At 38.4% G+C, this 13,800-nt stretch overlaps 1 protein-coding gene across 1 annotated transcript; it reads left to right on the top strand.

Moving 5' to 3' along the window:
* Window positions 1–2,749: 2,749 nt before the first annotated feature.
* On the top strand, window positions 2,750–13,611 carry pls1 (plastin 1 (I isoform)). The gene is made up of 17 exons (XM_037796347.1): window positions 2,750–3,003; window positions 4,433–4,646; window positions 5,031–5,121; window positions 6,095–6,255; window positions 6,341–6,470; window positions 6,578–6,710; window positions 6,796–6,877; window positions 8,078–8,243; window positions 9,474–9,616; window positions 9,699–9,794; window positions 10,375–10,570; window positions 10,852–10,930; window positions 11,670–11,784; window positions 11,872–12,005; window positions 12,372–12,495; window positions 12,573–12,706; window positions 12,800–13,611. The coding sequence occupies exons 2-17, from the start codon at window positions 4,641–4,643 to the stop codon at window positions 12,936–12,938; spliced, it is 1,929 nt and encodes a 642-aa protein (XP_037652275.1). The 5' UTR covers window positions 2,750–3,003; window positions 4,433–4,640; the 3' UTR covers window positions 12,939–13,611.
* The last annotated feature ends 189 nt before the right edge of the window (window positions 13,612–13,800 follow it).

The raw sequence follows: 13,800 nt of genomic DNA, 5'->3' as shown, positions 1-13,800 counted from the left end.
CAAAAATGAAAAGTGATGCATTCAAAATTTCCCCTTAGTTTAAATACCTACATATTAGAATCAAAATATAGTAAGTACTCATTATGCAGAACATCAAGATTCAAGCCCTTTATTGTCATTGTGTCGTACAACGAAATTAGATTGTGACAATCCCATAGGTGCTAATGAAAAGATAATACAATAAAAAAAGTGATAGTGCAATATAAAAATAAAAAATATAAAAGATAATACAATACAAAATATAAGAATACAATATGTATATTGATGAGATTACAGTTTTGCCAGATTATTGCACAAAGTGTCGGTCAGATAATTAGATAATTATTGCACAGCATCAGATAATTATTGCACAGAGTGATCAGCATATGTTATTGCACATATCCATAATAGTAGATTTACAGTATCTTGGTAAGTATCCCAGAATAACATATGTTATCATATTATAATTATTGATGCATCAATGTGTACATCACTTTAATGTGGCAGATTGGTGAATGTGGAGTTAATTTTAACTAGCTACTGTATATACTGCTTGTTAGATTAATCTTCTAAAAAAGCATCACTTATTTGTTGATTGTATTTCATATTAATTAGCTAAATTTGCAGAGTAACTAGTAGGCGCAATCATAGCTGTCAGTCAAGTTAAAGTTGTCAGAAATCACAATTAAAAGTGCTAAATGTGAGATTGGGAGCAGTTCTATTGCCTCTGCACGGCTCTGAACGTGGCGACGGCTGAGCCGGCAGGTCGTGTCTACCAAAGGTAGCCCGCAAATTGCGAAATCTGATCTGAGATCCGGAACCAGAAAGTGGGGTCTACACTTCTGCTGCAACTCTGTCGGTTGGCACAGCGTTATCATTTGTAACCGCCGTATGAGAACAGTTCAGACTAGCGTCTGTGAGCTAGCCAGTGGGGTACGTTCACATGCACTAGCTAAATGCTAAAAGCATGGGTTGCCAGCCCGGCTATGTCAACACAACAAGGAGAAACTCCATTTTACACACCCCCAGAGGATGCTAGACTTCATTCTCTGCTCAGGTAGACATTACTCCACTATATCTTTACATAGCAAATATTTGTTTGCTGCTATATTGATGCTCTAAATATCACTTTTAGTACAATGTGTGTCCTGTTTGCTTCAGTTTAAGAAGTGTATGGTAACGTGCAGCAACACAGCAGCAGGATGACCTTCACTGCACTGCTCTAGTCTTTATAAGAAAAACAGGAAGATCCTCCTGACTTCATCATCTTGAGTCAGCACTGCCTCTGAGTGGTTATAACTTTACATTACAGCTGAATGAAGCATCAACGTCTCAACCACAAACACGGACATGCAGGTAAGTGGGTGTGGGGATGGTCACACCCAGCTATTATTACATTAAATATAAATAAGCAAAGATGAAAGACAACGTGTGTCATGCTAAAATATTTTGTCTGTCTACTTCAAGGATAGGTTTATATAAGCCTTTCTGGATACAAAACTCACCTTCTAATCGCATTAAAGGCCTTTAACTCCAATAAGAATACTGATATCACTATTTTATTTTAGTAGAAGTAATATTTCTACTACTAGAAATACTAAACAGCAACAATACATGTAATATTTTTAGACTATAAACTCATAAAGGCAATTCATTTGAGTATCACAATACTTCTAAGCTCAATGATTACTGTACGCAAGAGTATAAATAATGGTGCCTTCAAATGAATCTAGTGAGCTTGTGTTTACAACATGGGAAGTCGTGTACACAATATGCGTGGCGTTTAAGTTGTTAAATCGTGAGAACTCCGCTGTTAAGCAACGGCAAGATTAACGTTACTGTCGAGGCTAGCAAGCGGGTAACATAATGCAGGAAATACAAAGACATAATGACAGAGGAAAAAGATGAGGCCGTTGGGAATATCAACATTTTCCTCAGATATATTATAAAATTACGAAGAAAAACAATATCCGACTAAAATTACAATATATTAACTTATTATGTATTGAAAAATTAACTTCCAAGGCCTCTGCCATTTCTGACGTCAACAAACACGTCACAATTCTTGAAACTTTCCACTTACAAGGTCGTGAATACCACAAGAGGGGGGCGTTCATATGGACTCTTCTCGTGAACACGTCGTAAACACGACCCCGTTTGAAGGCATCATACGTGCATCAACTCTCTATAGGCCTTTTTATAGGTTTGGTCCAAGTTTACTTCCTGTCAGCTACTGCATTAACAATCATTGCCAGAGGAAATACAAAGGAGCCTATTTAAAATGTTTAAGTTGTCAAGTATGATATGAATTCAGACTATTTGTGTGCATGCATGCTTGTGCTGTATGTTTGCGTGGGTTTTCACTTTATTCTCCTTCCTCCGCATGTGCTCTGAGGTGCCAGTGAATAAAGCAGGAGGCTTATGAGAAAGTCTTTGGCTGCCTGTCACACTTTTCACACCAACAACTGATCCTGGCTCAGGGTTCCACAACCCAAAACTGTGTGCCGGTTCATCAACGGCTGGAGGTGGAGCGCTTTGCCTGGGACCGGAGATTAGCAGGAGGGTAACCGGAGAGCACCTCAGAGTCACAGAGTGAAACTGGGCTGATCAGGTGTCTGAGGGAGAGAGACCTGAAGGGGAGATGGAAAGATGGAGTCCTTTATCTGGGTGGATTCAGACGCAAAATTGTAGATTCTGTATAACTTTGTAGTGAACAGGTGTAAACATGTCTTTAGTATGTTTGTCTGAGCCAAGAGAGGAATGTTTTCCACAGTCTTGTGTGTTGGTTTCGGCTGGTTATGGGACTGTGTGTCTCTGACTTTTCGTGCAGTGGTGGAGGTGAAAGGAGAGGCTGACAGGTACAAAGGAGGGGAGGTGAGCACAAGAGAGGGGTAAGGACAGGAAAACGTGTTAATAGAAAAGGAGAGACGTGACAAGAAGGGCCCAAAACTAGTCTGCAGCAAGCTGATTTTCTACTTTGGACTGCTCCGGACTCTAAACCCTTCAGCCTGCCTGGGACTGAATGTAAGCTCCTTACTTCTATTGCTTCCTTACATTATTGCTTGACTATTCTAAAACACAGGTAAACTTTGCTGCATAATGTACAGTTGGCAAACTGTAATATACTGCAGCTACAGATGTTTCCCAGCCTAAACTTACAGGTCACTGATTTAGGAAGAGCATCATGAGCAAACCTCTTAAGATTTAAGAAAAAAAAGCATAATCTGCCACAGTTTTAAAGCATTGTTGCCGTGTGTTGGACTAAAGAGTGACTGTTGCAGTGCTGCTGTGAAGTGGGTCAGTTTAATCTAAGTGATGCAGTTGGCTCTGTGCCTCAGGTTACAAGCCATTGTGTGGCCACACAGGCAAACACAGGCCTCATGTTTTAAACATGTTGGACAGAAATGCAAAATGTGTGCACGGTCCGCTAAAAAAAATGAAGAAGACATCATGACACTAGAAACACTCCTTCATCCCAAATATAATTTTTCTACAAAATGCAGCCAGCGAGATGGGACGGTGTTGGTTTAGCAATTTCTATTTTTTTTATGGAGTACGGTCTATTTTATTTTATTTTATACTGTTTATTTATTTATTTATTTTTATACTTATACTTATTTTTATTTTTATTTTTATTTTTAACAAAACCATGACACCAAAAGACAAACAAAAAAAACAAAATCATACTAAAACAGACCAGAATACTAAATCAACTGATGCGTCATGATAAACACAAAACACACAATTTACATCAGTAGGCCTAACAGCCTAGATAAGAAACAAAACATGAAATATATAATAAAACAAGGACAAAAATAATAAGTAAATCAAATAAATACTTCATTTATATAAATTAATTTAATTATTGTACAAAAAAAAAACATTGAAAAAACATTGAAAAAACAGTCAATCAGACTATTTTGTTTTTATTTATTCATTAATTTCATATGTATTAATTGAAATCCCCCTTTAACTGATGACTTTTTAAAAAAAACTAAATCAAATTGTTATGGATCCAGTTATGGTGTCTTTATGCTAAGCTAACCATCTCAGGACTGTAGCTTCCTGTTTTTCAAGTGGTATCAATCTTCTCATGTAACTCTTGCAAGAAAGCAAATATTCCTTTAAATTGGTTAAGATTAGATCTAGAGCAATGGTTAGGACTTAAGATAAGGTCTCATAAAAGAGCAAATTAAGAGATTATGTCTTCCTGGTAGGTTCAAATCAGGGCAAAAATGGCCCCATATAACACTTTATTTGTATCTTCCATTCTTACCTATTGTCCCACAATATGTTTTAGGGTTTCACTTTTTTATGCTTTCTCCACTATACAGGTGCATTATAAGTCAGATACTTTACCTGCAAATCAATTTCCCCGAAGACACAAACAGATGAACTTACAGACAATAACATGATGACACAGCTGAGGTGTTAAATGTTAACTGTGTTCCAGGGTCCAGGCAGGCCAAAGGTCCACTCGGTGACTCTCCTGAGTGAGTGGCTCCTCCTCGGAGAGATAACCAGCTCTCCAGCCTCTCCGGGAACCAGCTTCCGCTCTGCCCCGGTCTGAAACCTCGCAGAACTCTGGAGGACTCGACTCCTGTGGCCAGTCCAGAGGGATCGGCTTATAAAGATCAAGACAGGACTGACGGGAAACTCTTATGAAGGTACTTGTTTCTGTCTTGGTGTTACGCTGTCTTTCCTTTTGTCGTCTCCTCAAGCAAAGAAGGATACTTTGATTGTAAAATATTAATACCTCAGAGGCTTTATGAGGAACGTAAGGTGTGTTAATGTGCCTGTATGTGTGTGAATAGTCGTTGCAGAGTAAAGAAAGGCTACCCTGGATATATTCCAGTATATAACCTGACACTTACTAATTGTTCTCCTACCTCTATCCCAGCTCAGCTTTTGTTAGTTCTGTTTCTTAGTTTGGATGATTTCTCTCAGTAAATGTGCATGTTTGCAGCGATACAATTGACATATTGATCAAACTTGCAAAATCAGCTTTGTGTGCAGTTTGATCCAGATGTGATCATGTGTGTGTGTTTCAGGTGCACAAAGCAGAAGCCACTATGGAGAATCACGTCACACAGATTTCCCGGGACGACCTGGAAGAGCTCAGGGAGGCCTTTAATAGAATTGGTCAGTTTCACTCACACTCACACACCAGAACCTGACCCTATGGTTAGTTGTACTGACTGGCTTAAGTAAGACGTTTACAGCTGACCATAAAGCATGACTCTTATGTAAGATCTTTTTATTGCTTTGGTTGATGAGTGTGTGTACTTTGTGTGCGAGGTATTTCGTGATGTAATAATGAGACGTTGCCAGATCAGTTAATCATAGGTGTATAATTATAAAAAGATACTAGTGAGCGATATATAATTAAGGCGTTCCTATAGCCTATAGTAAGGAACAAAAGATAAACAAGTAAAGTAGTGAATCTAGTTTAAAATGACGTGTGGCACTGGTCCCAGTTAATGTAATGTCCTACAAAAGGAACTGACATGTAACTGTAACTGAAATGTTCTGGAAAGGACTATGTACTTAAATTATAGGTTAAATGGAGACAATGTTTATTAATTGGTACACTTCCAATAAACGCTAGCAATTAATTCCAATTAACTGCTAGCATAACAAAGAGTAGTGGCTTTGTTAGCAAGCTGAGGTCCAGAATAATTGTTTGACCTTTTACCAGTTGTGGTGAAGTAACTGTAATAACATGTATATGCATGTATATGGCTAACAAAGTTTACGATAATAAAATAATAATTAATTTATAACAAATTCATATTTATTTGAGTTTAAATTGAGCAGTATCTATTGACAAAGCAATAATCGCTTATGAACTCACCACAACTAATTAATCTCAAATATCTTTATTCTCCCTATAATTAATGCCAAATATAGAAACTAATATTAAATCAAATTATTATGGAATTACAGACCTGTTAATAAAGCATTACCAGTCTTTTGTTTGCCTTTGCTTTTATCATCTGTGTGCAATATTTTAGAATAAATATTGAGCTCATCAGTTTCAGATTAATATTTGTAAAACAAATTGACTTACTGTATATGTGTGTGTGCGTTTCTCTGTGTGTCTATTTGTGTCCAGATATTGATAACAGCGGCTTCGTGAGCGACTTTGAGCTCCAGGAGCTGTTCAGGGAGGCCAGTTTCTCCCTGCCGGGGTACAGAGTGCGAGAGATCATGGAGACCTTCATCGCTGGAGACACCAACAAGGACGAGAAGATCAGCTTTGAGGAGTTTGTTTCTGTAAGTTCTAACTGTGAACAAATACACAAACTTACTCATCAAATCAAAAACCACGCACGGAGTAACACAGCCTGTCCATGTTCAGATCTTTCAAGAGCTGAAGAGCAAAGAGTTCAGCGAGACGTTCAGAAAAATCATCACAAGGAGAGACGGGATCCGCTCCTTCGGAGGAACGTCAGAGAACTCCAGCGAGGGAACGCAGCACTCCTACTCTGGTGTGAGAGTATTACTTGTTTGTGTGTGTGTGTGTGTATCATGATTGCTGGGATTTCGGTATACCAAAATGTGTGACTCTCTCTCCATTTCCTAATGATGTGTTTAGATGAGGAGAAGGTGGCATTCGTCAACTGGATCAACAAAGCCTTGGCGAAAGATACAGACTGCCAACATCTACTGCCGATGAACACCGACGATGAAAGCCTCTTCGCCTCCGTCCGCGATGGCATCTTGTTATGGTAACACACACACAAGGAGGAGGAGGAGGAATCTGAGATTACATACATCTGAAATGACACTTACTCACTCCTTATTCTCTTTCAGCAAAATGATCAACCTGTCTCAGCCTGACACCATTGATGAAAGAGTCATCAACACCAAGAAACTCGCCACCTTCACAATGACAGTGAGTAGTAGCTTTTCATAACTTTAGTAAATCCATAATACATAATAATACACTGCAAATACTAAGAAATATGTCATGCATTGTAACCCTTACAGTCATACAAATATTGAGGCATACAAGGGAAGAAGCACCAGATTTGCTGCTTCTGGCCGAAAGTTAGATGAGAAGATCGATAGCTACCTGTCACACAGGTTAGCTTAGCTTAGCATAAAGATAGTAAACAGCTGTCCTGGTTCTGTTCAAAGGTGACAAAATAAACTCACCAGCAGCTTTAAACCTCACAAAATACCACGTTATGTCTAGTTTGTTCAATCTGTCCAAAAACCGGGGAAAAAAACAACAATTTGTGGGAGTTATGTGCCGGACTATTTCTTGGCTGGGTGTAGTGACTTCCTGTAGTCTTGTAGTCACTGTGAGGTTGCCAGGCAACCAGTGGAGACTCCAGAATTTTATAGTTGTATTATACTTAGGCTAATTAGTGATCTTTAGATGTGCTGGTATAGGTGCATTTATTACCTTTGGACAGAGCCAGGCTAGCTGTTTCCACCTGTTTCCAGTCTTTATGCTAAGCTAAGCTAATTTGCTACAGGCTCCAACTTCATATTAAACAGACAAAAGAGTGAATGGTAAAATCTCATCTAACACTCTGCAAAAAAAAAGCAAATTGGTATATTTAACAAAATGTCAAGCTATTCCTTTTAACAAGAACTGATACTGAAAACATCTCTCTCTCTCACTGACTATTTAGGGGGAAACTATTTCTTATAAATTGCAGAATTGATTTTATTTTATTGAACAGTTCCTGTGGTTAACATATAATAAAGTCTCCCAGTATTGTATATGGATGCCAACTAAGACAGTAAAAGTGTACATCTCTAAGACAAAAGATTGGTTGTCCAATAACAGTGCAAAAACAGCTTGTAATATATTAACTTTTTACTGCATACTTCCTCTTTTTCTGTTTTATATCTGTTATGATTCTTGCCTCCTCTGTAGAGAAGTAAAGAGCCGTCACATATTTGTCCTTTTATTTCTAACTAGATATTTATGCATCCATTTGATTTCTATTAAGTTATTTATTATTTGGAGGATTCAGGCCAGAGCCTCTGCTTTTGCTGAGCTGTTACATCAACAACGGAACGCCGTTGTTTTTCTATAAAATTGCAAAAATGAACATGATGATACACAACTCATTTGTAGGAGAATCTGGTCCTGGCACTGAACTCAGCATCGGCGATCGGCTGCACGGTGGTGAGCATTGACGCCCATGATCTGATGGCTGGGAAACCCCATCTGGTCCTGGGACTGTTCTGGCAGATTATCAAGGTTGGCCTCTTTGCTGATATAGGAATCAGCAGGAACGAAGGTCAGCGCACACACACACATTAACTTCACAGTTACTGTACACTATTAATCTAGTTGTAATGCCGTTGATTTTCTAACTATTAATGTTATGTTATAATTAGGGCTGTCAATTAATAGTTAAAAATAGTTAATCACAATTAATCGCAAATTAATTGCACATTTTTTATCTGTTCAAAATGTACCTTAAAGGGATAGATGTACAAGGAGCAGTTGTATCTAAACTAGGGTTGTTAATTGATTAAAATATTTAATCACGATTAATCGCATGATTGTTTATAGTTAATCATGATTAATTGCAAATTAATCAAACACTTGTTATCTGTTCAAAATGTACCTTAAAGGGATAGATGTACAAGGAGCAGTTGTATCTAAACTAGGGTTGTTAATTGATTAAAATATTTAATCACGATTAATCGCATGATTGTTTATAGTTAATCATGATTAATTGCAAATTAATCAAACACTTGTTATCTGTTCAAAATGTACCTTAAAGGGATAGATGTACAAGGAGCAGTTGTATCTAAACTAGGGTTGTTAATTGATTAAAATATTTAATCACGATTAATCGCATGATTGTTTATAGTTAATCATGATTAATTGCAAATTAATCAAACACTTTTTATCTGTTCAAAATGTACCTTAAATTGAGATTTGTCAAGTATTTAATACTCTTATCAACATGGGAGTGGGGAAATATGCTGCTTTATGCAAATGTATGTATATATTCATTATTGGAAATCAATTAATAACACAAAACAATGACAAATATTGTCCAGAAACCCTCACAGGTACTGCATTTAGCATAAACAATATGCTCAAATCATAACATGGCAAACTCAAGCCCAACAGACAACAACAGCTGTCAGTGTGCTGACTTGACTGAGTTGCCCCAAACTGCACGTGATTATCATAAAGTGGACATGTCTGTAAAGGGGAGACACGTGGGTACCCAGAAAACCCATTTTCATTCACATATCTTGAGGTCAGAGGTCAAGGGACCCCTTTTAAAATGGCCATGCCAGTTTTTCCTCGCCAAAATTTTGCGTAAATTTAGAGCGTTTTTTTAGCCTTCTTCACGACAGATTAATATCGCAAGGTATGACAAAACAAATCTGCGTTAACTTTGACAGCCCTAATTATGATTATTTGCAGGTTTTCTCTTTACCCCCAAAAGATTCAACCACTGCTTTTAATAGAGAGTGTTTAACTAATGTGTGTGGTGTGTTTCCAGGTCTGATTGGCCTTCTGTCAGAAAAGGAGCATCTGGACCATCTGATGTCTCTCTCCCCTGAGGAGCTGCTGCTCCGCTGGGTCAACCATCATCTACGCAACGCAGGAACAAGCACCATCAGCGACTTCAGTGAAGATATTAAGGTTCCCTTTCAGAACACACATAAACAAACACATTTTACACAAACACATGAGTGTAACCTCTTCTTGCACTGCACCACTGTAGGACTCACGAGCCTACTTCCACCTGTTGGACCAGATCGCTCTCCAGGGAGAACAGGACTACAGAATGAACGTGAAAATCGACATGAGCGGCCTCAATGTGAGTCCGTTTGTTTTTGTAAAGTTCTCAAATCACAGTGAGGAGTAGATAAGTAGGGGATACAGCTCGCAGATCATTGTTGGGAAATTAACCCTGACAGGGGTGTCGCATCCCCGCCATTATTTCACAACAGTTACACGCCAGCTGTGCGCCAAAGTCCGAGATCAGAACTGCACCCATAGCAAAGGTCTGTCATGCATAGCAACGGTCTGCTATAAAGAAATAACAGACCGTAGAACGCCGTGATTGACCAATCAGAATCGAGTATTCCATAAAAGCCGTGTAATAAGTGGAAAATGTCAAATGTGAAAGTGAAAACTGTGAACCGGAGACTGATAAATGTGATAGGATGGGTATTCTTTTTTACGGTTTAATTGTTCTTTACCATGTAAGATGTGGTCATATTATTTCCAACTTTAAAATGTTGCTATTTGCCGGTCTTCTTCAGCCTCAATCTCTCTCTGTTTTATTATCCTGCAGATACAATGTACACTAAAAGAAGTAATTTTCCTATTGGGTTCTGGTATGATTGTATGTACGTATAGTGTCTCATGTGTGTCTGTTTTATGTGTGCGTGAAGGAGCGTAATTTGGACCGAAGGGCTGAGCTGATGCTGCAGCAGGCGGCCCGGATGGACTGCAGACAGTTTGTTTCTCCTCATGACGTCACATCTGGGAACAGCAAGCTCAACTTGGCCTTCGTAGCCAACCTGTACAACATGCATCCTGGTGTGCAGAACGGCAGCGGCAACGGCATAGATATGGCACACATAGAGCGTGAGACACAAAGATTTTGTCCAATATGATTATTATCGTGGTTTTGAGGCTGCTCGTTGCTTCTCTATCAACCCATAATGTGAATGTACAGTGAACTGATGTAACGCTAAACGCACAGGTCATAAACTTAATACATGTTTCAGGGTTAGTTATGGCAGCCATAAATCCATATCTACTGTATATAAGCTATAGCCAAACCTAAAACATTCCTATCAGCTGACAGTAACTGTGTGGGAACAGCTGCTGATGTGGACGTTTATCATGTCTTCATGTCTTTCCAGCCGAGTCCAACGAAGAGAAAACATTTCGAAACTGGATGAACTCTCTGGGCGTCGCTCCATATGTCAACCACCTGTACTGGTATGTCATCAATTATCTTATATTATCTTATCAAGGAAGGGGGGTGGATGCTTAACATTTCTACAGTTATTTAAGGGCTGCCCAGTATAACCAGTAATGAGGGTAGTAGAGACATTTGTCATCTGGGCAATTTGAAATCAGGCGAGTTACATACTTTTATAAATTAGCTTTTATTTAGTTTTACATGTACCTTTTATTTATGTTATTCTATATTTCATATATTTATTGGGCCAGAAGTAATCAAATGTAAACATATTGAGTCGAAAATAGACTGGACTTAGCCCGTAAAATATCCACAAAGCGTATAAAGACTCCTATTTAGAAAGAACCCTATTTTTTTGTGCACAAGCCTGAAAATTTCATAGTCAAAAATAAGATACCTCTTTGACGTTAACAATAAAAAAGCCAGAATCTGTTATTACTTAGCTGATTAGAATTAGTGATACTGAACCAAACTTAGCATGGTATAAATATTATAGTTTTTCTCACCTAATTTTTTTAAATAAAGTTTCTTTATTCGTCATATGCTCAACAATTACAGCAAGGAGTTGTTGGCAATGAAAATCTTGGGTCTCAGGTACCCTTCAACAATAAGTAAAAGCAAAATGAGAACCAAAGACATAAAATAGTGCAAGTTCATCTAATTCATAATTATACTATGGTTCTTTTTTTGTATGCACTCCTGTTGCTGCAGTGAAACTATATTTTCCTCTTCTTCTCTGTGTTTTGTCTTCTGCAGTGACTTGTGTGATGGTTTGGTGATCATGCAGCTTTATGATAAGGTCAATGTGCCTGTGAACTGGAAGAAAGTCAATAACCCGCCTTATCCTGTCCTGGGGGCCAATATGAAGAAGGTATCCACATTAAAGAAATAGAAAGCTGGTGAACAAAAAAAACCATTTTGATTGCAAAATAACATTGTTTTTCTTCACATATCTTAGCTGGAGAACTGTAACTATGCTGTGGAGCTGGGCAGGGACGAGGCTCACTTCTCTCTGGTCGGCATCGGAGGAGAAAACTTGAACGAGGGGAGCCGAATGCACACACTGGCGCTGGTCTGGCAGCTGATGAGGAGGTACAAGACAGACTGTCCATTTTGAATCAATTTTAGTGGTTTAGATTATCATGTTATACTAGCTTGTTGCAAAGGAGGCTAAATAACGTTCCAAACTTACGCTAAATTTTGGCAAGGAAAAACTGGCATGACCATTTTCAAAGGGGTCCCTTGACCTCTGAGCTCTAGATATGTGAATGAAAATGGGCTCTATGGGTACCCACGAGTCTCCCCTTTACAGACATGCGCACTGTATGATAATCACATGCAGTTTGGGGGCAAGTCATAGTCAAGTCAGCACACTGACACACTGACAGCTGTTGTTGCCCTAGCCCTAGTTTAGATACAACTGCTCCTTGTACATCTATCCTGCTTGTCATCCTTCAGGTACACAGTGCTGGTTTTGTCAGATCTGGGTGATGGAGAGAGGGTTGGAGATCAGATCATCCTCAACTGGGTCAACACCACCTTGAGCCAGAAAAAAAAGGAAACGCAGATCAGCAGCTTCAAGGTGCGTGTGTGCGTGTGTTTGTGTGGTGTATTTGAGTAAACACATTTGTAATTAGACCGTTTCCCTGTTTTCTGCAGGACAAACTGATCAGCACCAGTCTGCCAGTGATTGACCTGATTGACGCCATCGCTCCCGGTACCGTCAAGTGGGACATGGTGAAGAGAGCAAAGACAGGAGTGCTGAAGGAGGCTGATAAACTCAACAACGCAAAGTAAAAAATCTCAACTGTTTTATTTTTCCCTTACCGCATCTTTGTATTTGTCACTAGATCATCATCTCCTCTCCTTTCCTGTTCCTCTTCCAGGTATGCGATCTCATTGGCCCGTAAGATCGGAGCTCGTGTCTACGCGCAGCCGGACGATTTGGTGGAAGTGAATCCCAAGATGGTGCTGACGCTGTTCGCCTCCCTCATGGGCCACAATTTGAAAAAGGCCAACCGTTGAAACTAACATGAACAAACCACCTGGAAACCAAACAACAATATACATTTTGTTTATGCGCATGTCATCTTTTTCTCATCATGGTAATTTCTTTTATTTGACCTTTAACCTCTCCGTGATCAGAGCAAGACAATCTGTCATGCAAACAATAAGCATACCTAAAGTTGGAAATCATTTCTCGTTGGCATTTGTCTGTTATCTGTGATTTTATAGAACAAGCTCCCAACTGTTCTTTGCTATTGCAATACATATATTTACTTCTTCTGCTATGTGAACAGAAAAGGAGATTCAGATGCAGAAGGAAAAGCAGAATCATACACACACATATCCTTTATGTCTGTACATGTTGTGCATTGAATATTGCTATTTAATTATTAAAGAGAATCTATTAAATGTACCGAGCTGCCTTTAACGTGTGTATTGTGTCTGGTTAAATAAAGGGAAAAAAAAACAATATACTTATTTTGATTAGAGACACTGAGCTATTTTTTTTAGGACAGTAAAAAGAGATGTGTTTCAAAAATATGTAAAGTGAAAAAGGGGAAGAAAGGAAATTATGTTATAAAGTGAACAAACAAAGTGTATTTTCTCTTCTTGGATGACTGAGTAACTTTCTGTAACATACTCTGTAATCATACTGTAATGTGATGTTGAAATAAGTAAATAAGTAATTCCATTTTCTGCTACTTCATATTTTTACTGCACTACATTTATTCTAAGGCTTTAGTTACTTGTTACCTTGCAGATTCAGATTATTAATACAAAATAAAATAGAATATATTATGATGTATTTACAGTATATAGAGCTACCCGGGAGTATTTAAAATTGCACCCACCATTACCAGATGCAACATATTATACTTAC

The sequence above is a fragment of the Sebastes umbrosus genome, chromosome 16, assembly GCF_015220745.1.
Source record: "Sebastes umbrosus isolate fSebUmb1 chromosome 16, fSebUmb1.pri, whole genome shotgun sequence".
Lineage (NCBI taxonomy): Eukaryota > Metazoa > Chordata > Actinopteri > Perciformes > Sebastidae > Sebastes > Sebastes umbrosus.
This window is presented reverse-complemented; position numbering and strand designations above follow the sequence as displayed.